Source organism: Antechinus flavipes, chromosome 4 (assembly GCF_016432865.1).
Source record: "Antechinus flavipes isolate AdamAnt ecotype Samford, QLD, Australia chromosome 4, AdamAnt_v2, whole genome shotgun sequence".
Taxonomy (NCBI): domain Eukaryota; kingdom Metazoa; phylum Chordata; class Mammalia; order Dasyuromorphia; family Dasyuridae; genus Antechinus; species Antechinus flavipes.
In genome coordinates this window covers 190,389,793-190,409,514 of record NC_067401.1, presented here as the reverse complement: position 1 = coordinate 190,409,514, position 19,722 = coordinate 190,389,793, and the positions used below count along the sequence as shown (strand labels likewise).

Genomic DNA, 19,722 nt, shown 5'->3' with positions numbered 1-19,722 from the left:
GCAGGGATATATGAGAATTGGACCTTACCCAGTATTCCAGATGTCAAGTTAATGTCTCTGAGTAGTTACATAATTGTTTTCTCCTGTCCACTGTCCTGGAAGACATTAAGAGGGTAATAGAGAAAGTGTTATAGATTAAGGTAAGGCTAACATTCCAAATATACAATAGATTCTTACTAAGCATTTGCTGTTATGTGCAGACCATTATACTAAGAATTGAGACATGGCTGAGTAATGGGAGTATTCTAGAAGTTAAGAGACATGGTCCTTGCCCTTAGGATCTTTCAGGCTATTTGGATAGATAAAACAGTTATCCATGAAACATTTTCCAGAAGAGTTACAAGCGACATTTGCAAAACAACCTAAGTCAATAGGCCAACGGTCTATATGTTATACAAAATAATATTCAGAGCCTTGAGTTTCTAAAAGGTTCTAGTTTGTAAAAAGATTCTACCTCATTTCCAGGGCTGTGAAAAAACACACTTTGTAAAACTTAAAATAACATCTAAATGGGAGTTATGACTAAACACGGATCTTAGGTGATCTGAGATCACTCACTATTGTTACCAGCTCTTACTCATCTGTTTTCTGATTTTTCCAGCTGTCCCAACTCCTCTAACTCTTCTCCAAGTCCTGAACTCTATCCACTGAGCAACCAGATAGTCTGACTTAGATAGCAAAAAAAACCAAACAAACTCCTTTCTCCTTAGTTCAGCTGAGACAGTATTTTCAGAAGAAACTTTTACCATCCATCAATTAACCCATCAGCATTTATTAACATACATCACTGTGCCAAATACTAGGAGATTCAAAGACAAAAAAGTGAGATCGTTCTTTCCCTCAAGAAACTGATACTCTTATGTGGGAATGAGACAACCTGTACACATATGAGCATTTACAGAATGTCTAAAACTACAAAATTATTTGGGGAGAAGTTGGTTCTAGCAGTTGGTGGGAATAGAGAGTAATATAGGAAAGAGGAGTAGGGAAGGTTTCATAAGAAGGTGGCCCTTGAGCTGATTCTTCAAGGAAACCTGGTATTCTTAGAGTCAAAGATTTTCTCAGTTAATTATTTCCCTTCTACTTCTAATTGTATCGACTTTATTTGAGCAAAAACTTTTCAGTTTTATGTAATTAAAATTGTCCATTTTTTTTCTCCTGTGATTCTGTCCCTTTATAGTGATAGATTCTTCCCTAATACATAATTTTAAAAAGTATTCCCACTTTTTTTTTTGATCCTTTAATTTATTTAGGATGTAACCTTTTATTTCTAAATTATATATTAATTTTGGAACTTGTCTTAGTATGTGGCTTAAGATGTTTATCTAAGGCTATTTTCTGCCAGATTTCTTTCCATTTTCCCAGGATTTCTTGCTGAATAGTGAGCCCTTATCCCTGTAGCTGGAATCTTTACGTTTATCAAGTTCTCTGCTACTAGTTTATTTCCTTCTATATGTTATGTATATAATCTCTTCCGCTGATTTACTTCCCAGCAGTACCAAATCATTTTAATGATTATTGCTTTTTTACTTGAGATCTGACAATGCTATGACTCTTTCCCATCTTTCTCCATTATTTATTTTTACTATTATTCTTGATCATTTGTTTCTCTAGATGAATTTTTGTTATTGTTTTTTCTAGATCTATAAAGCAATCTATTGGTAATTTGAGAAGTAAAGTAGTTTAGGGGTATTGTTGGCATTTTTGTTATATTGGCATGGCCTAACCATAAGCAATTAAAGTTTCTCCAGTTAATAAGAGCTCTGTTTCTGTACAAAGTGTCCTGTAGCTTGGCTCAGTCTCTATTTCTCTTTCTTTGATGCAACCCAAGAGGAAGAAACTGCAACTTCTTTGGCACCAGCTACGGAAATCCCTGACTTGATGGAACCCCGCCTAGGAATATTGAAAGTGACTGATGTTGCCCCAAATTCCTTGGGTCTCTCCTGGACTGTCCTACAGGAACCTTTTAACTCCTTTGTGATCCAGTATAAAGATAAAGATGGGAAATCCCAGGCAATGCTCGTGAGAGGAGACCAGAAAAAGATCACTATCTCTAATCTGGAGGCCAACTGGAAATATACATTCCTCCTATATGGACTCTATGATGGGAAGCGTCTAGGCCCCATCTCTACAGAAGCCACTACAGGTGACAGCTCCAACTCACAATAGAGCGCTAGGCCAGAGAATCAAATTTCTCTCTTGTGGTATACCATCTGCCTCTATTCATCCTTTGATTCTAGGAAAGGGAATGTTTGGAAATATCAAAAATATTTGCACAAAAGTTATGAGTATGGAGGGAGAGAGCATACAGGGGGGAAAGGGAGGCCAATCCTTCATAATAATAAAAGTTAAGCTGAAAGTGTAGGTCCAATACCAAACTGCAGTCTGATGAACTTTTCTCCTCCCTTCTGACCCATACTCTAGGGCTGGCTCCAGCTGGGCAGTCCCCTGGGGGCCGTCTGTCCCAACTGTCTGTATCAGATGTGACAACAAGTTCTTTCCGGCTGAATTGGGAGGCTCCACCTGGTGCCTTTGATTCATTTCTACTTCGCTATGGGATTCCAGAGATAAAGCCTTCAGAGCCACTGTACCCCCCTCTGTTACAACGAGAGTTGACTGTACCTGGGATCCGACGTTCAGCAGTTATTCGTGATTTAAGGCCTGGGACCCTCTATGCTGTAACACTTTATGGCCTTCGTGGCCCCCACAAGGCTGATAGCCTCCAGGGCACTGCTAGAACACTCAGTCCAGGTACCACCTGATATGGCCCACAGCCTCTAGGCACTACCCCTAACTTTAACTCATACTCCATGAGTCTCACCTGGGTAATAAGGCAAATCAGCACCCTCAGTATCCTGCTCCAAGAGGAAAATGATTTAGTTAGGAAGATGGGTGGGTAAAAAAGTTATTCTGTCAAAAATGAACACCCAGTTTCTTCCTCAAAAAAACAAGATGGGGGCAGCTAGGTGGCATAGTGGATAGAGCACCAGCCCTGAAGTCAGGAGGACCTGAGTTCAAATCTGGTCTCAGACACTTAACACTTCCTAGCTGTGTGACCCTGGGCAAGTCACTTAACCCCGATTGCCTCAGCCAAAAAAAAAAAAAAAAAAACAAGATGGAGATGGTAATTATGAGTAGCAACAGAAATCTGTGATGCTATGTTTCAAATTTTTGGAGTGGGCTATTTATCAACAGATAGAAAAAGAAGGGTGAATAAGTTATATAGAAAGAAATGGCTAATAAGAGATAAAAGATTGATATGGGAAAAAAGATCCTAGCAAAATTGCCCTTTCTAAAGCTGGAAATGGGTCCCAATATAATCCAATAAATATTAAGTGCCTACTGTGTTCCAGACATCAGGCCTTAATTGCTTTCCCTGATGATTTAGTGCTAGAGAGCCCGCGAGACCTCAAGTTCAGTGAGATCCAAGAGAACTCAGCCAGGGTCAGCTGGACTCCACCCCCGAACCAAGTGGATGGTTTCAAAATCTCCTACCAGCTAGCAGAAGGAGGTAACCTGCCAGCTTATTTACTTTGACTCCGTCTTGGCTTCATCTCTTTTTCTTTATCCTCTGCTAAAACCTTCTCACCCTCTTCTGTTTTCCCTCATTTTCTTGTTGCCTTTCTTTGCCAAATCCCTAATCCTTTTGAGCTCCAAATGAATTTTTCCCTTTTATGTCCAGGAGAACCACAAAGTATACAAGTGGACAGTCATACTTGGCACCGGCATCTAGTGGGTCTGACCCCTGGAGCCCAGTATGAAGTGACTGTGATATCTGTTCGTGGCTTTGAGGAAAGCGAGCCACTCACTGGCTTCCTCATAACCGGTAAAACAGACAAAAGGGAAGAGAGGGAAGAAAGGTGGGAACAAAAGGCAGAGAGAAGAAGGAAAGATAGGAAGGAGGAATAGACTGGAAAGAGTGAGAAATATGGAGGAAGATGAAGGAACTAGAGCTGTGAATGGATGGGAGAAGGGGGGAAATTGTGAAATTGGTAAAAAAAAAAAAAAAAAAAAAAGGAAAAGATTAAAAATGAGAAAGATAATAGGATCAAGCTGGGGAATATCAGGGAAATGGGCAAAGATGGGGGAAGGTGAGAGAGCTTTAAGGGGAAGAGAAAAATGTGACTAAACAGTTAAGTAGAGGTGGAAGGGAGATAGTATAGGGATCAGTTCGGTAGTTCTGTCCATCCCATTCCCCACAGTCCCTGATGGCCCCACCCATCTTCAAGCATTGAATGTTACTGATGATTCAGCCTTGCTGCACTGGAGTCCTCCTCAAGCCCCTGTGGACAGATATGCCCTTCGGATCACAGCCCCAGAAGGTAAGTTGAAAAGAGGCGCAGTGTAGGATACAGAGAAAGTTAAGGTTTTAAACACATGGATCTCTGAGGGGGAATGAGATGATTCAGAAAGTGTGGGACAGACAGCTAGGTATTAAAGGAAAGTTGTAGCTAATTCCTTCTTCATATCTCTTCTAGTCCCACCTGTGATGGCTTCAGTTCCAGGAGGTGCTTTAGACTTCTCCCTGCATAATCTTCAAATCCGGACAAACTACACTGTAACCCTTAGAGGTTTCCGGGGTCCTAACATCACTTCCCCTGCCAGCATCACCTTCACTACTGGTATCATTAGGCCTGGGAACCAGAAAGGGGGTTACAAGAGGGAGGGGACAGCTCTAATGTGATGTCTCCCAGAGAAATAGAGAGTGAGGGATCACAGAAAGACCTTGCTTTATCTTATGGGATTAAAAAGAGAAGAATGAGCTATGCCTTCCTTTCCCAGGACTGGATGCCCCACATGACTTGAAGGCTAAAGAGGTTACCCCCCGTTCTGCCTTACTCACCTGGACTGAACCTGAATCCCCACCTAGTGGCTACTTGCTTAGCTATAACACTCCTGGAGAACAGACTAAGGTATCCCTAACTGCTCCCTCTGCCCAGCCCAAGCTCTTATAGCCACATTTGTGTCTGTCTGTATCTGTCTCTACTTCTGATCTTTTTTCTATGAATATGCCTTTCATTCCCTACTCACTGGTTCTCCTTCTCCCTTTACTGTAGGAGATTCTGCTACCAGGAGGGGTCACATCTCACCAACTGTCTGGCCTTTTCCCTTCCACTCTGTATAATGCTTGGATTCAGGCCATCCGGGGGGAAAGTCTCACATTACCCGTGCCAACCACCTTTACCACTGGTACTAGACATTGAGAGAGAAACCAAAAAAAAAAGGGGGAAGGGGAGGTTGGGGGTTGACAACAGTCCCCAAGGGTAAAATAGAGGGACAGGGGTAAAAGTAAGCCAGAGGGATAGAGCAGCCTTGAGTCCCAAGTCCCATCTAGACCATCAATTCTTTTCTCATTTTTCACCCTCTTTATTACATTTCTCTCCCTTTCCATCCTAGGCGGATTGAGGATCCCATTCCCCCGGGATTGTGGAGAAGAGGTGCAAAATGGGCTAAATCACTCCCGTAAGACCACTATCTTCCTCAATGGAAACCGTGAGCGGCCATTAGAAGTTTACTGTGACATGGAGACAGAGGGAGGTGGCTGGTTGGTGAGTTGTGGGGCACTGGCAGGGGCAGACTGTGGAAACAATATTCCCTTTGCCTAGGGGGTCCTCCTGACACCTGTATTCTTTAGTACCTTATATAAATGTTAACTATCGTCATTGTTATTCCATTATATTAGGTGTTCCAGCGCAGGATGGATGGACACACAGACTTCTGGAGGGACTGGGCAGAATATGCCCATGGATTTGGGAACATCTCTGGGGAATTTTGGCTGGGTCAGTGTCATTACCATTGGCTCTGGTTTGAGGGAAGGAGCTAAGATTTAAGCCTGTCTCTTAAAGGGGATGAGAATGCTTTCTTTTTTTTCTTATTAGGTTTCTTGAGTCTGTTTTCCTTTGTAAGATGGCTAATATGGAAATGTTTTGCATGACAGCATACAGATAATCTATATCAAATTGTTAGCCTTTAGGGAGGGAGGAAGGGAAGGAAGAAGGGAGAGAATTCAGAACTCAACTTTTTTAAAATGAATATAAATTTCTTTACATGTATGGATTTTGTGGCTAAAAGACGAAGTCTTACTGGATATCTCTTCTCATCCTAGGGAACGAGGCCCTACACAGCCTGACCCAAGCCGGTGATTACTCTTTGAGAGTGGATCTCCGGGCTGGAAATGAGTCTGTCTTTGCTGAATATGACTTCTTTACTGTGGACTCAGCTGCAAAATACTACCGCCTCCACCTAGAGGGCTACCATGGTACTGCAGGTAAGATAAACAGCAGAGGTTGGAAGGGAAGGACCCAGTCATCATTGTAAGATGACAGAATCGTTACCCTCCCCCATCCTCTATTTCTCTTTAGGAGACTCCATGAGTTATCACAGTGGCAGTATCTTCTCTACAAGGGACAGAGACCCCAACAATCTCCATATTCCTTGCGCCGTCTCCTATCGAGGTGGTTGGTGGTACCGTAACTGCCATTATGTCAACCTCAATGGACTCTACGGAAGCATCATTGACCATCAGGTGAGATGGGACAGTATGACGGGACTGCCTTGGGAGGGGAATTCATCAAGCCTGGGATGGAGTTGAAGGTAGGGAAAGGGAGAGGACCATTGAGTTGTGATAAACCAAGGTTCTCTTTGAAGGGGGGAACAACATTGAGAGAGAAGCCTAGGGTCTTGAGAATAATTTGTCAAAGATACATGGGTTCTCCTTCCTTTGAGCACAAGATACTCCTTGTGCCCCCTGGGCTAGAATGAGTGGGGTCGGGATCATACTGAAAAGAGAAGGTAAGAATGAGGGAGACCATCATATTGTGATTTACAACTCCTCTCTCCTAGGGCGTGAGCTGGTATGCCTGGAAGGGCTTTGAGTTCTCCATTCCCTTCACGGAAATGAAGTTGAGGCCAAGAAGTTATAACCCATCTTCCCAGAGGGCTTGATTCCCCATTTTCAGCCCTCTAATCCTGACATACAAAAGAAAGGCTCCCTGCCCCAGGGGCCTCCCAGACCATCCAACTGCCCTTTACCAGAAAAAGCCAGGACCCTTATTTTCATTCTCTTCTCCTTTCCCTCAAAGAGCCAGTTATTCTTTGGATTTGTAGAAAATAACTGAAGGGGATTGATGTAATCCCTCTATCCATATTACATTCTACATTTAGTAACAGTTGCTCTCCCCTTCCTCCCACAGTGAATTGTGATTATTAAAAAACAAAATGTTCTACCCTGGGACAAAGAAAAGGCCACTTACATAAAACTTTCAAATCTAGTGGTTATAAAAGGATATTATTTGTAATCAACAGAGGTCTAAGATGTACATGATGTCTTAAGGCCTCAAGATATTCTCAGATGGGGAGATGGGTGAGGGGAGAGAAGGGGAAAGAGCTCTCCAAAGAGCTAATGCAAAAGGGTTAGAGGATATCTTCCAGAGGTCTCAAGGAGGTGGATGATCTAAGGTGGCTTCTATTCAAGCTATCCAAACGGTATACAGAGGCCTGCTATCTTAACTCAGTTACTAGGGATAGGGAGACAGCTCAAAATTCCATTTAGGATGGCTGACTAGTGTCCTCTTTTGATATAAAAAGGTCCTAATGTAATGCCAGAGAAACTGAGGCAAGATAGAGATTAGAGAGTTTTAATATTTTATTTATTGGAGAGCTTAATTAATTAACTGGATCAGACTCTCATCTCCAAGTATCCAGTATCGAATATGAGATTCCAGAGATTCTTTATAAGGTTTTAGTGATAAGGGAGAACAAAGATAGAAAGGTGGAAGCAGAATGAGCACTGGTCCTTCTGATAAATTGGGAAGGTCTGGAGCCATGATGTCTAAAATAGAATATCTTCCCCTATCTGGGATTAAATATTTACAGTTTATCACCTTAGAGTAGCCACCCCTAAATTATATCAGTCCTAATGGTTGGGGGGTAGGGGGTTTGCAACCCAGGGGGACTGAAGCAGAACAATTTGAGTAAACTGTGGCAGGATAATAAAAGGGTCCAGTACTATCTCAAATGATGCATGTTAAAAATGTTTCCAAGTTGGTTTTAATTCATAGACTGCAGACAAGGATGGAAAGATGAAACAAAATCTATCATACACAAGAGTTAGGGTTATATAAAAATCGGATTAAGCTGAGCCTTATCTCAATTTTGAAAACCAGAAGAGATCTTCCTGAGAATTTGGGAATTTAAGAAAAAAGCATGAACTTGAGAAGGTAAGGAAAAAAATCATGAAAAGAATACCCCTTGCTTCTAAATAACTTAATTCAAGGGTTACTTCCAGCAGAGAGAGAGAAGAGATCCATCTTTACTTCAGTTTTAAGGAATTACAATTTTCCACTTTGTATTCTACATATGAATGCTAATGTAGAAGGGTGAGGGATTTAGGAGCTGAATTTTCACTTTTAAGATGGCAAGGGCTTCCTTTTACCAATATAGCTACCTATGTGTTCTAACAAGTAATACCAGCATTTTGGTTCAAGGACAAAGGGTGGCATTTGCATTTATAAAAATCCTCAATAGCAAGCACATCCCTAGATAATTTCTAACATTCCCCTTCCCTATTCCAAAAACAAAATAAAGTGCTGTCAGGTGCCAAGGGGGGAAAAAAACAGCCAATTGCAAAGCACCTTGTTTACCAGTTAGAAGAAAGGAGTGAAAGAAAAGGACTGCACAAAATTGATAAAAAGAAACTGGTTCAAGGCCTGCATTTAGGCACTTTATTGGTACACTCTGCAGTGAAGAGGCTATCACTCCAGCCGAGGCAGCAGCCGCACTTGAAAGTCTTGGGCCTTTATATTGCTTCCAAAAGTGGGCTTCAGAGAAGGCAGATTATGGACGCCCTCAATTACAGGCAGTAGTGTGAAAGCTTGGAGCAGGTGAGCCAGGATCAAGAAGAGCTCTAAGCGAGCCAGAGCCTCTCCCAAGCACACCCTGGCCCCACAGCTGAATGGGATCCCTGATGGACTCAGTTCTGGCTCCAAGAAACGATCTAAGAGGAGAAAAGATACTTAGAGATGGAGACAGATCTGACTCTCAGACATCAGGCCTCTGATTCCTCTGCTCTGCAACTCCTGGAACCTGCGTAACTGGCCTTGCAAACCCCATTCCATTCCTTTTCCCACCCTCAGGACCAAAACATTGGGCAGCTCCCTAGAGCCCCCTACTCATTCTCAAATCTCCCTCTTAAGATTTAGCATTGGTTTTTCCCCAAGCCCTCAACCCTCATTCAGATCCCAGCTCTCTGCCCACCCAGCCCCACCCCCTCCCTTGGACCCCTGTACCAGGCCGGAAGTCATATGGCTGTGCCCAAACACTGTCATCATGGTGAGCACCAAAGATGTTGGGGATAATAATGGTATCCTTAGGGATGTCAAAACCACATATGCTGAGGAAGGACAAAAGAGTTAAAAGACAAGGAAACTCTGGACACAGATAATCTGTCCCACATACCTTTTCCCATCCTTGCCCTTGAAGCCCAGCGAATACCTGCTAGGCTGTTTGGTGCAGTGTGGAAGGGCCAAGGGGGCTGCAGGTCTTAGCCGGAGTACCTCGGTAATTGTAGCATTGAGCAGGGGGAACCGAGCTCTGTCTTGATAGTTGGGAGGACTTCCTGAAAAACCTGGTCCCAGCTCTTGATCCAATTCTTCTTGCAACCGCCTTTGTATCTGAGGGAGGGGGAGTTCTTGAGTTCTTTTCTGCTGGGCAAACTACATTCTCTTTAGAGCCCATTATCTCCCCAGGTGATGTCTTCCATCCCATTCCTTATCCCTTAACAGCCCAGTCCTCTGAGGCCACACCTCTGGGTGATGAAGCAGGAAGGCCACTGCCCAGGTGAGGGTAGATGCTGTGGTCTCTGTGCCTCCAATGAAGAAGTCCACCAAAGCCATGTGTACATGTCCCTCAGAAAGCTGACCTGACCCTTCTCCTTGCTCCTTTAGTTTTTGTAGCATATAATCAGTCAAATCCCGAGTCTGTCCTTCCACCATTGTCTCCTGGGGGATGGTAGAAAGTGACTTTGGGAAGGGTATAAGGGTAAAGATATTGAACAAAAACCCCTGGTGAAGGTGGATGAATTAGGCTCGATGTGAACACCAGTCTACATAGTTTTTATTTTATTTTCTGGGATCCTAATGGTTCTTAAATTCTCTCTTTCCATGGAACTGAGTCCCATCTCTGTAAATAATTAGCTAACTTAATGACACTGAAGGAGCAACTCCTCTACCCATTCAGCTGTTGTCCCCAAAAGTCATCTCCACTTAGTCACATCATACATTGCACATTTTTTTCACTTACCCAGGTACAGAAGAGGTTTTTCACTATAAAGTTTATTGGTTTAGAGAATAGTGTGGTACAATGGGAAAAGAACTGGCTCTAGCATCTGGGTTCAAATCCCAATTCAGAAATAACCTGTGTGACTTCAGCCAACTTCAGTCAACCCATTTAACTTTCAAAGGCCTCAATTTCCTCAACTGTAAAATGAGAGGATTGACAAATAGCCTCTAAAGTCCTTTCTAGCTCTAGTTCTTTGATATGAAAGGTATATAAAAATATACTTCAAAGAGTGTGACATAAAGATTGTATTACAGATCCCAGGGATATTAAAAGACCCCTACCCTAAATTGGCTATGTTGGGAGCCATTGGCTCTCTGTGGTATCAGCACTTTTTTTCTAGGAGAATTAAATTAAAGTTGAAAGATTATGGTTAAATCACTTAATCCAAGTCCTACCAATGAGAAAATTGTATGTCACCCAGAGAGGTGGTGACTTCCCAAGGGCACATGGTCTATAGCAGACCTAGAGCCTAACCATTATCCCATATTGCACCAGTGTTCTCTTTATTCCCCAAAACCAAGGTCCTCCAGCTCCTAATTTTAAGGGAAGAATTTCCTGGAACCATGATGCTTCTCTTTTCTTGCCAACATTAATATCTCCTGCTCTCCCAGAATACAGGGCCAATTCACATCTTAATATGAATTCAATTTAATAAATACATAATGACTACCTACAGTTTTTTACAAAACATTAAACAGGGGTCATTTCTTCATAAGGTCAGCTAAAAAAGTGTGTGGTAAGGAGAAGAGAGGATAGAAACCTACCTGGCAATCAGAGGAGAATTCATGCAAATCAGCAAAAAATAATTCTTTTACCTTGTGCCATCTCAGTTGCTTCTGCACAATCCCATCCCGTTTCTTTATTATCTGCCTCAGCTTCCTGAGACCTGGGTTGGGGAAAAACTGGAGAGAGGAAGTAATTGTATCATCCTTCTTCTCCCTCCTCATCCCTGGGAAAGAAGTTAGTACAACCCTTCTAAGACCTAAATATTTCATCTTTCTGCCCAAGACATCCCATTCATAACTCCTCGCCCCTAGGTCCCTAGGGGACTATATTCCATTCTTACCCTGAGAAAGGGTAGGAGGTTCAAAATCTGGACTTGCCAACAGTCCCAGGCTATCATCAATTCCTCAATGCAGCTGTTAATTTCCTGAACTGAAGACTCTCTCTGTCAAAAAGGGGATGTCAGTTTGGTGGCAAAGGGAAATGGAAGAGAGAATAAGATTGGGAAGGGACAAATGGGAAGATAGGATTCAGGAGAAATGATCAAAGGGTGCCTGATAAAAAGGAACAGAACTAAGTAACCTTTTCTCCAAAACTGAGGAAGCAGATGATGCTACAAGTGAACATGGAAAACTCCTCAGATATGCTCACAGGAGAGCCAGCCTGGGCAAGAAGCTTCTGTGGAATGAAGGGGAATTAAAAAGGTTAAAGGAGGCCCTGATATCATTTCAAAAAGCAGAAGGGTGAAATGGGAGAAGTACAGTCTCAACAAGTTTAGATGGAGAAAACCAGAGGGTAGCATAACATCCTAGAGCTCAGCCTAAGCAGGAATTTTCTAACCTTACACAAGTCTTGTACCATCTGTCCCACGAGAGGCTCCGTGTTATTCTGGACATACAGAAGAGCAGAACGGGCCAGTTTCCTGTGGGCCTTCCAGAGTGGCGTGTAATCCCCCAGAGACAGATCCTGGCTGTCATTGCTTACCAATTGAACTGGGGAATAGAGAGGACTGAATGTAAAAACATTGGAAAGCACAAATCTAGAACCCTAGCCCCAAACTTTCTGTTTCCACCAGCCCTTGCTTCTTTGGAAATAAATTTACAGCTGCTATTCCTCAGTTCTTGTCCCATTCTCCCATCCCTTATTACAATAAGGAACCCAATAGTCATTTCCCTCACCAGTGAATGTTTGTGGTCTCCCTGAAAAATCGATCCATTTCTTCATGAGAGCTTCCTCAATTGCCTTCTTGGAATTTAGCACCACCACTTCTAGAGGAGAAGAAAGAAGGACAGTTTACAAGAATTTCTTGGGTTCCAGGGAGACCTAGAGGACTGTCCAGATGAAAGACCCTTCTCTTACCTTGCATCCCAAGGTGAAGCCGATAGAGTGGCCCATATTTCTGTGCAAGGCTCAGAAAATGGCTTGGGAAATCAGCGTGGATGAGGTGAAGAAAACCAGGGACTAGAGGGGGAAAGTGATGCGGTGAGACAGTCAGTTCCATCCATAGCCACCTCAGGGCAGCTAGCAGAACCAGCAGCAGGACCACCGAAAGCAGCATAGCATAGGAAGGCAAAAAAGGGGAGGCAAAAGGCCAAATATAACCTCCACTGCACTTTCTCCACCCCGCTTGGGCATCATTCATTCCCTTGGCCTTGAAGTGTCTTTGGGACTGAGATATTCCTTCCCCTTCCTAACCAAAGCACTCAATATTCCTTCCTATACTGGACTTTATTGTCAAAGAATTATTCAGGAACCACTTTAACCAACCTTATTTCTCTAGCCTTGGAGAGCCATCTATCAATCAAGAACAGAACACAGGGTCCTTGAAGCCAGCCTTCCAGTTTCTGTCTCAGCTCAGCTTATGAACTATCAGGGTTACAAGCAGAGAAATGGGAATCTCCAATAATTATCCTCCTTTAGTTTCTTTGCCCACTTACAGATACCTCCAGTGAGGCAGAGATGTTCTTGTACAAAATTATCCTCAAGAGGCATAGTTAATTCAAAGAAATAGTTTCTTCAAATGGGGATAATTATAAGGATCTTACCTAACTCCTAGGGTTGTCCTGAGAAATAGGCAAGAAAAAATTATTTGAAAGAAGTTAAAATACAGAAATCACAATATAAAGAAACTGAACACTGGGTAATTAGAATGACCAAGCTTGGTCCTGTAGACTGGTTAAGAAAGTCCACTTCCCTCTCTTCTCAGCTGAAGTGGAAGACTCTAGCTATGGAATAGCTATTGGTTACCAGTTGTGGTTGAAGTATTGGTTGATTTGACTAAACTGCCTTTTTTCTGTTTCCATTTTGTTCTTTATTCTAATATATGAATGCAAGAGAAAGGGGCCCCTCTATTCAGAAAAAAGAAAAAATGAAGAAAGGGAGGGAAGAAGGAAGTTTTCCAGATGAAGAACCAGAGGTTCAGTGAGATTAAGTAAGGTCATTTGTGTAGGATCACTTAGAAATAAAGCTAGGACTTTTAGACTTTCCATTGCCAAGGCCATGATCAGTCTTCCATCAGAACTTGACTGACTCCTTGGGAGAATTCTGGATTCTCTGATTCATAATCCCCACTCAGATAGTCAAAAAGCTTCTTCTCTAACAATATCCCATATATCTTCACCAATTCTCCAAGTTTAAAGAATGATCAAATTTATTTATAGGTTAATGAAAACAAACAATTCTTAAAAGCTGCAGGTTATTAAGTCTTTTTCTTTATCTCCCTGGGGGGGGGGGGGGGGGGGAAGGCATTACCAGGAGAAGCATGCATGTAGCTCCTTGCCTCTTCATCTTCTGGGCATTTTAGGAAGTAGCTTCTGACTTTGTCCAGCTTAATAAAAGGATGATTGGAGAGGATATGAGGGTATACCCTTGTGCCCTATAGAACTGGGGACAAAGTCACATGCTAGAAAATCCGATTCCTGTACACAGACCCCCTGGCAGATTTCTTAATTGTGAGGCTGTGTAGACCATTATATAAAAGAAAACTTCAGAAAAGCAGAAACACTTTAGCCAAGAGATCATTTTTGAGCCATAAGTGTTCACTCATTGCTGCTAGGCAATCCTACTATACCTCCCTTATCAACCCATAATCCCACTCTTCACTGTGGCTTTTCCAAGTCTTTTTAACTCTCTCCAAATTTTTTATGGCTCCCCTCTCACCTCCCCTCCTCAAATGAGAAGCTTGCCTCATCTTTTACAGAAAAAAAATGAGGCTATTCACTATGAACTCCCTCTTTCCCTCTCTTCCTCTTTTCTTATCACTCAGCCGTAACAGTAATCCAAGACAAATCCAAAATGCCATGTGGATCAAATGAATGTGAATCATAGTATTTTATTTTCACCTTATTGTTGTTGTTGTTTGCTTTTTCTTTCTCGGGGTTTTCCTCTTGCGTTCTGATTTTTGTTTCACAATATGACTAATATGGAAATACATTTACAAGGATTATTTATAAGGATAACCAATATCAGATTGTTTGTTGTCTTGGAAAGAGGAGAGGTTAAGAAAGGAAGGCAGAAAAATTTGAAACTGAAAATCTTACAAAAATGAATATTGAAAATTATCTTTATATGTAATTGGAAAAATAAAATACTATCGAGAAAACAAACAAATAAGTAAATAAGAGTGTGACTTCTTTCTCGGCGTTTTCCCCTTGCGTTCTGATTTTTGTTTCACAATATGACTAATATGGAAATACATTTACAAGGATTATTTATAAGGATAACCAATATCAGATTGTTTGTTGTCTTGGAAAGAGGAGAGGTTAAGAAAGGAAGGCAGAAAAATTTGAAACTGAAAATCTTACAAAAATGAATATTGAAAATTATCTTTATATGTAATTGGAAAAATAAAATACTATCGAGAAAACAAACAAATAAGTAAATAAGAGTGTGACTTCTTTCTCGGAGTTTTCCCCTTGCGTTCTGATTTTTGTTTCACAATATGACTAATATGGAAATACATTTACAAGGATTATTTATAAGGATAACCAATATCAGATTGTTTGTTGTCTTGGAAAGAGGAGAGGTTTAGAAAGGAAGGCAGAAAATTTTGAAACTCAAAATCTTACAAAAATGAATGTTGAAAATTATCTTTATATGTAATTGGAAAAATAAAATACTATCGAGAAAACAAACAAATAAGTTAAATAAGAGTGTGACTTCTAATCTCATATCCAAAACTGTCTTTCAGAATCTCAATCTAGGAGATAGTCCAGTCTTAAACTAAACATGTCCAAAACAAAACTCATTATCTTTCCTCCTTAAAACCCTCAGGTCTGACCATATTATCTTCCCTACTCAATAAACTCTAGTGAGTCCCTATTATCAAATATAAAATTCTCTGAAATTCAAAGCTCTTCATAACCTAGGACCCTCCTACTTTTCCAGTCTTCTTCCACCTTACTCCCCAACATATACTCTTTGATTTAGTGACACTGGCCTACTGGCTGTTCTACAAACAAGATATCCCATCTCTCAGTCTGGGCATTTTCTCTAGATGTCTCCCTCCATACCTGCAATGTCCTCCCTCCTCAACTCAACCTATTGACCTCTCTGGTTTCCTTTATGTCCCATCTAAAATCCCATCTTTTTCAGGAAGCCTTTCCCAACCCCTCTTAATTCTAATATCTTCTTTCTGTTAATTACTTCCTTTGCAAACCTCAGCTAGCTTTAATTGTGCTGCTGCTTTTCCTTCAGGATCTTTGGAAGAGAATTAAATTCTGGCAGGGAGATTGGGGACCTCTTCAGGTATCTCTTCTCAGAAATACAATGGTAAAGAATAAGCTGCTGGTGGAGGGAGGGAGGGGAAAAATCGGAACAAAAGTGAATGCAAGGGATAATGCTGTAAAAAATTACCCTGGCATGGGTTCTATCAATAAAAACTTATTTAAAAAAAAAAAAAAAGAATAAGCTGCTTCTGGATTCTAACATTCTTCTCTGAGTGGTCCTATCAAAAATCTTCATCACCTTCTTTGGGACAAGATCCACCCTGTTGGGGTTTTTCTTCTTTAAAATATTAGATGGTTCTCTGGGAGAGAGCAGGTTTCTCAGGGAGGTTTTCTGGAGGCAGCCTTAGTTTCAGTTGAGTAAATAATCACCCAAAATGCAGCCAGGTATTAAAAGTCCAGATCTTTTATTGCTTCCAATATAGCCCGGTTAGCTTAGTGGCCTATCTCACTGTTTGGTTCCAAGAGCTCCCTCCAAATGTCTCCAAATCCAAAGGTTTGTCCTTCAGCCTCCAGCCGGCCAGGTGGAAAATGGAATGGATCTCTCTTGCCTCTAAGAGAGGGCTTCTGGCTCTCAATCTCCCAGAGTGCTCTGCGTCTGTCCCAGCGTGCTCCTCTCCAATCTAATTCAGCTGAACTCTCCCCAGAGCCGCTGTCTGTTTCTTATATATCATAGAGTGGGATTATGGGTTTTCTCCCAAAGTGCTCTCTGGCCCTGAGAGCTTCAAGGGAGGTGTGAATTCGGATATCTCATACTAAACCCTGAAATCTCCCAAACAGTGTGAACTCCAATGAGTAAAGATGTGAACACAAGCATTGTATCAATTAGTTCTACTTAGGACCTTGTTTCAGGTTCTGGCCCAAAACATCTCCTTGTAAAATCAGATCAGTGATACTGAACCATGCTGAATTAGATAATTATTGTCTCTATCAACTCTAATGACTCAACAGTTTGTAAAGATTCCAATACCTCCCCTACATATCTAATTTCAGATCAAGAAGTAATTCAACCAGGAACAGTTAACTTTTCAAGCAAGTCCTGATTTAAAGCAATGTCTTCTGGGGGGTTGGGGGGGAAGGGTGGAAGGAGGAGGGGGGAGGGGGGTGGAAAATACGTTCCTATGTTTTTTCCTATGTCCTATGCATTCCTTATAAATTTCTTGACATAAAAGTACTTTTTGGATAAAGTGAGATAAAATAATAAAGTATTTATCACAGTCTCTGACATATGGTAGGCTTTTAATAAATGCCTGTTGCCCTCCCTTTTCCATAAACTATGAGAATGTTTTATTTTTAATGAAAAGAAAGTTAATGACTTTATTTCTGGTAATAGCTTCCATGATGCTCAGTCCTGAGAAAAGGAAATAGGACAAGTGTTTTTCTTATGATTCTTATTAGTGTATAGATCAACATGATCTTTTCAAGATTTGCCATAACCATTGTCCCCTTTCTTTTAACCCTCCAATTTAAATCCATATGACTAGAACTGAATTGCTCACTTAAGAATATGCTGGTTGACATTCTGGAGAGCCATTTGGAACTATGCTCAAAAAGTTATCAAACTGTGCATACTCTTTGATCCAGCAGTGTTTCTACTGGGCTTATACCCCAAAGAGATACTAAAGAAAGGAAAGGGACCTGTATGTGCCAAAATGTTTGTGGCAGCCCTGTTTGTAGTGGCTAGAAGCTGGAAAATGAAAGGATGCCCATCAGTTGGAGAATGGTTGAGTAAATTGTGGTATATGAACGTTATGGAACATTATTGTTCTGTAAGGAATGACCAGCAGGATGAATACAGAGAGGACTGGCGAGACTTACATGAACTGATGCTAAGTGAAATGAGCAGAGCCAGATCATTATATACTCCAACAACAATACTATATGATGATCAATTCTGATGGACCTGGCCATCCTCAGCAATGAGATAAATAAGTTCCAATGGAGCAGTAATGAACTGAACCAGCTACACTCAGCGAAAGAACTCTGGGAGATGACTAAGAACCATTACATAGAATTCCCAATCCCTCTATTTTTGTCTGTCTGCATTTTTGATTTCCTTCACAGGCTAATTGTACACTGTTTCAGAGTCCGATTCCTTTTGTACAGCAAAATAACGGTTTGGTCATGTATACTTATTTTGTATTTAATTTATACTTTAACATACTTAATATGTATTGATCATCCTGCCATCTGGGGGATGGGGGGGGGAAGAGGGGAAAAATTGGAACAAAAGATTTGGCAATTGTCAATGTTGTAAAATTACCCATGCATATAACTTGTAAATAAAAAGCTATTAAAAATTAAAAATTAAAAAAAAAAAGAATATGCTGGTTGAATCCTGGATTCCTTTACTTCCTCAATGTTACTGGACCTTGAAACATTTTTTCCCCACTGATTCTGAATCAAGATAATGCTATTGGGTTAACTTTGAGTGAAGCTAGATCAAAAGGCAGGAACAGCTACAGCCATGCCCCAGATACCAAAAAAGTTTATTTATTTATTTAAAAGATACAGTCGGAAGCTTTGGAGTTAACTAATTAGTAGAGGCCACAAGATTATGTCAAGAAGTTCATGGCCAAAAAAAATCTCCACTTTGAAGGCATGTTCAAAGAGGAGCTACTGACGTCTATTTTCTGAAAGCAGAGCTAGCTAAACTAACCTTTGACATTTTTGCAATGCTGGTGAATGTCATTGTGTGTTTGTGTATGTGTGTGTGTGTATATGTGAAAAGCTCAAAATAAACAGATTCATGTGTTGATAGGAGAAGGTCATGGTAAAAGGAAAATAGACTTAATTTGAAAAAATAAAATAGGAAAGTACCAAGAAAAAAAGCAATACTTCATTTGGGTTAAAAAGAGCATTACCATAATTCTGGAAACAAAAAGATCTCCGAAATTTACAGGCATAAAGCAAAACAGTGATAGGCAATAAATTGCCTATAGAGGCAAAATGATAATGATAATAATGATAACAATCATAATCATCATAATAATTATTATTCTGTTGTTTCCCAACAGAAAACTCTTTTACTTCTAAATCAATTGTTACTGTAAAATTATAGTCTCAAAGTATGGTCTAGAGAATACTGTGAGTCTCTGAAACCCTTTTAGAGGATCTACAAATTCTAAATTAGTTTTTATTTCTAACATTGTAAATATCTAAAGATATAACCTACATAAATAAAAATTCTTTTGATAGATCTTCAATAATTTTTAATAACTTAAAGACAAAGACAAACAAAATTTTGAGAATTACTGCTTTAGATAAGATTGTAAATTACAATTAAAGTACTAGCATTGGTACCAAGCAGATATAATCCCTATCTTAACACCTAGGATCAACTTCAGTCTTATAAGGTTAAATTATTCTCTATTGTAAACTTTTACCTTTTGCTTTTTGGAAAATCATGTTCTGTCAAAATATTTAGGAGACACCCTATTTTCCAGAAGTAAGGCCATCCATCACTTCTTCATAATCTGTGTTCCTTATCATTAACAGATACTGCACTATCTGTTATCATCATAGAACTCTACTCTGTGCCCCACAGGATGGTTATGACTCCTATGATTTAAGATAATGGATATTCCTGCAGGATTCAATAATACCTGTATCATCCCAAGAAATGCTAACAATGAGAACTATTCTTAAGACCTAAGAATAATATGTTGTAGAATAACCCCTTTCATGTATGCAAGTGGCCCAAGCATCAATAGCAATAATTTTGGGGTGGAGAGCAGGGGAGTTGGCAGGAGGACTTCCTTTTGCAAACATTATTTTCCTCACTCGGAAATTAAACTTTTTTTGTGTCTTAACTTATCTGTCTCTAGCATGATTTGTGCAGCTCTAGTCATTCACAGGCTAGAGGCAATAATTCCAAGACAGTTGACAATTCCAAGATTTCTTTCATATATGATCCTATGGTGCTTGAATTCTTTTT

At 40.6% G+C, this 19,722-nt stretch overlaps 2 protein-coding genes across 53 annotated transcripts in view; one reads left to right on the top strand and one right to left on the bottom strand.

Moving 5' to 3' along the window:
- TNXB (tenascin XB) overlaps positions 1–7,271 on the top strand; it is a 64,827-nt gene extending 57,556 nt beyond the window's left edge. For all 50 annotated transcript variants that reach the window (XM_051996312.1, XM_051996288.1, XM_051996268.1 and 47 more), the window contains 13 exons: positions 1,832–2,146; positions 2,425–2,751; positions 3,389–3,511; positions 3,683–3,826; positions 4,203–4,322; positions 4,479–4,622; positions 4,783–4,913; positions 5,058–5,190; positions 5,398–5,549; positions 5,684–5,780; positions 6,107–6,268; positions 6,363–6,526; positions 6,844–7,271. In XM_051996312.1, the coding sequence (XP_051852272.1) occupies positions 1,832–2,146; positions 2,425–2,751; positions 3,389–3,511; positions 3,683–3,826; positions 4,203–4,322; positions 4,479–4,622; positions 4,783–4,913; positions 5,058–5,190; positions 5,398–5,549; positions 5,684–5,780; positions 6,107–6,268; positions 6,363–6,526; positions 6,844–6,945 (2,114 nt within the window). In that variant the 3' untranslated portion in view covers positions 6,946–7,271. The remainder of the gene's footprint in view (positions 1–1,831; positions 2,147–2,424; positions 2,752–3,388; positions 3,512–3,682; positions 3,827–4,202; positions 4,323–4,478; positions 4,623–4,782; positions 4,914–5,057; positions 5,191–5,397; positions 5,550–5,683; positions 5,781–6,106; positions 6,269–6,362; positions 6,527–6,843) is intronic.
- Positions 29–12,705, bottom strand: LOC127561099 (steroid 21-hydroxylase). 3 transcript variants are annotated; one of them, XM_051996317.1, is made up of 10 exons: positions 12,421–12,665; positions 12,240–12,329; positions 11,902–12,053; positions 11,644–11,739; positions 11,405–11,506; positions 11,154–11,240; positions 9,804–9,998; positions 9,493–9,671; positions 9,288–9,391; positions 8,687–8,995 (listed from the first exon to the last, which is right to left on the bottom strand). In XM_051996317.1, the coding sequence occupies exons 1-10, from the start codon at positions 12,617–12,619 to the stop codon at positions 8,754–8,756; spliced, it is 1,446 nt and encodes a 481-aa protein (XP_051852277.1). In that variant the 5' UTR covers positions 12,620–12,665; the 3' UTR covers positions 8,687–8,753. The 3 variants fall into 3 exon arrangements, with proteins under 3 accessions (XP_051852279.1, XP_051852277.1, XP_051852278.1); XM_051996319.1 differs by lacking the exons at positions 8,687–8,995; positions 9,288–9,391 and adding an exon at positions 29–95 and having other exon boundaries at positions 9,457–9,671; positions 12,421–12,705; XM_051996318.1 differs by lacking the exon at positions 9,288–9,391 and having other exon boundaries at positions 9,457–9,671; positions 12,421–12,678.
- Positions 12,706–19,722: the final 7,017 nt, after the last annotated feature.

Excerpts from the sequence above, each read along its gene's own strand:
- LOC127561099 (XM_051996317.1), bottom strand. The coding sequence starts at position 12,619 with ATGCTGCTTTCGGTGGTCCTGCTGCTGGTTCTGCTAGCTGCCCTGAGG. Across the intron at positions 12,330-12,420 it reads GCTTCACCTTGGGATGCAAG|AAGTGGTGGTGCTAAATTCC; the intron begins GTAAGAGAAGGG and ends CTTCTCCTCTAG. Across the intron at positions 11,507-11,643 it reads TCCTCAGTTTTGGAGAAAAG|AGAGAGTCTTCAGTTCAGGA; the intron begins GTTACTTAGTTC and ends CCTTTTTGACAG.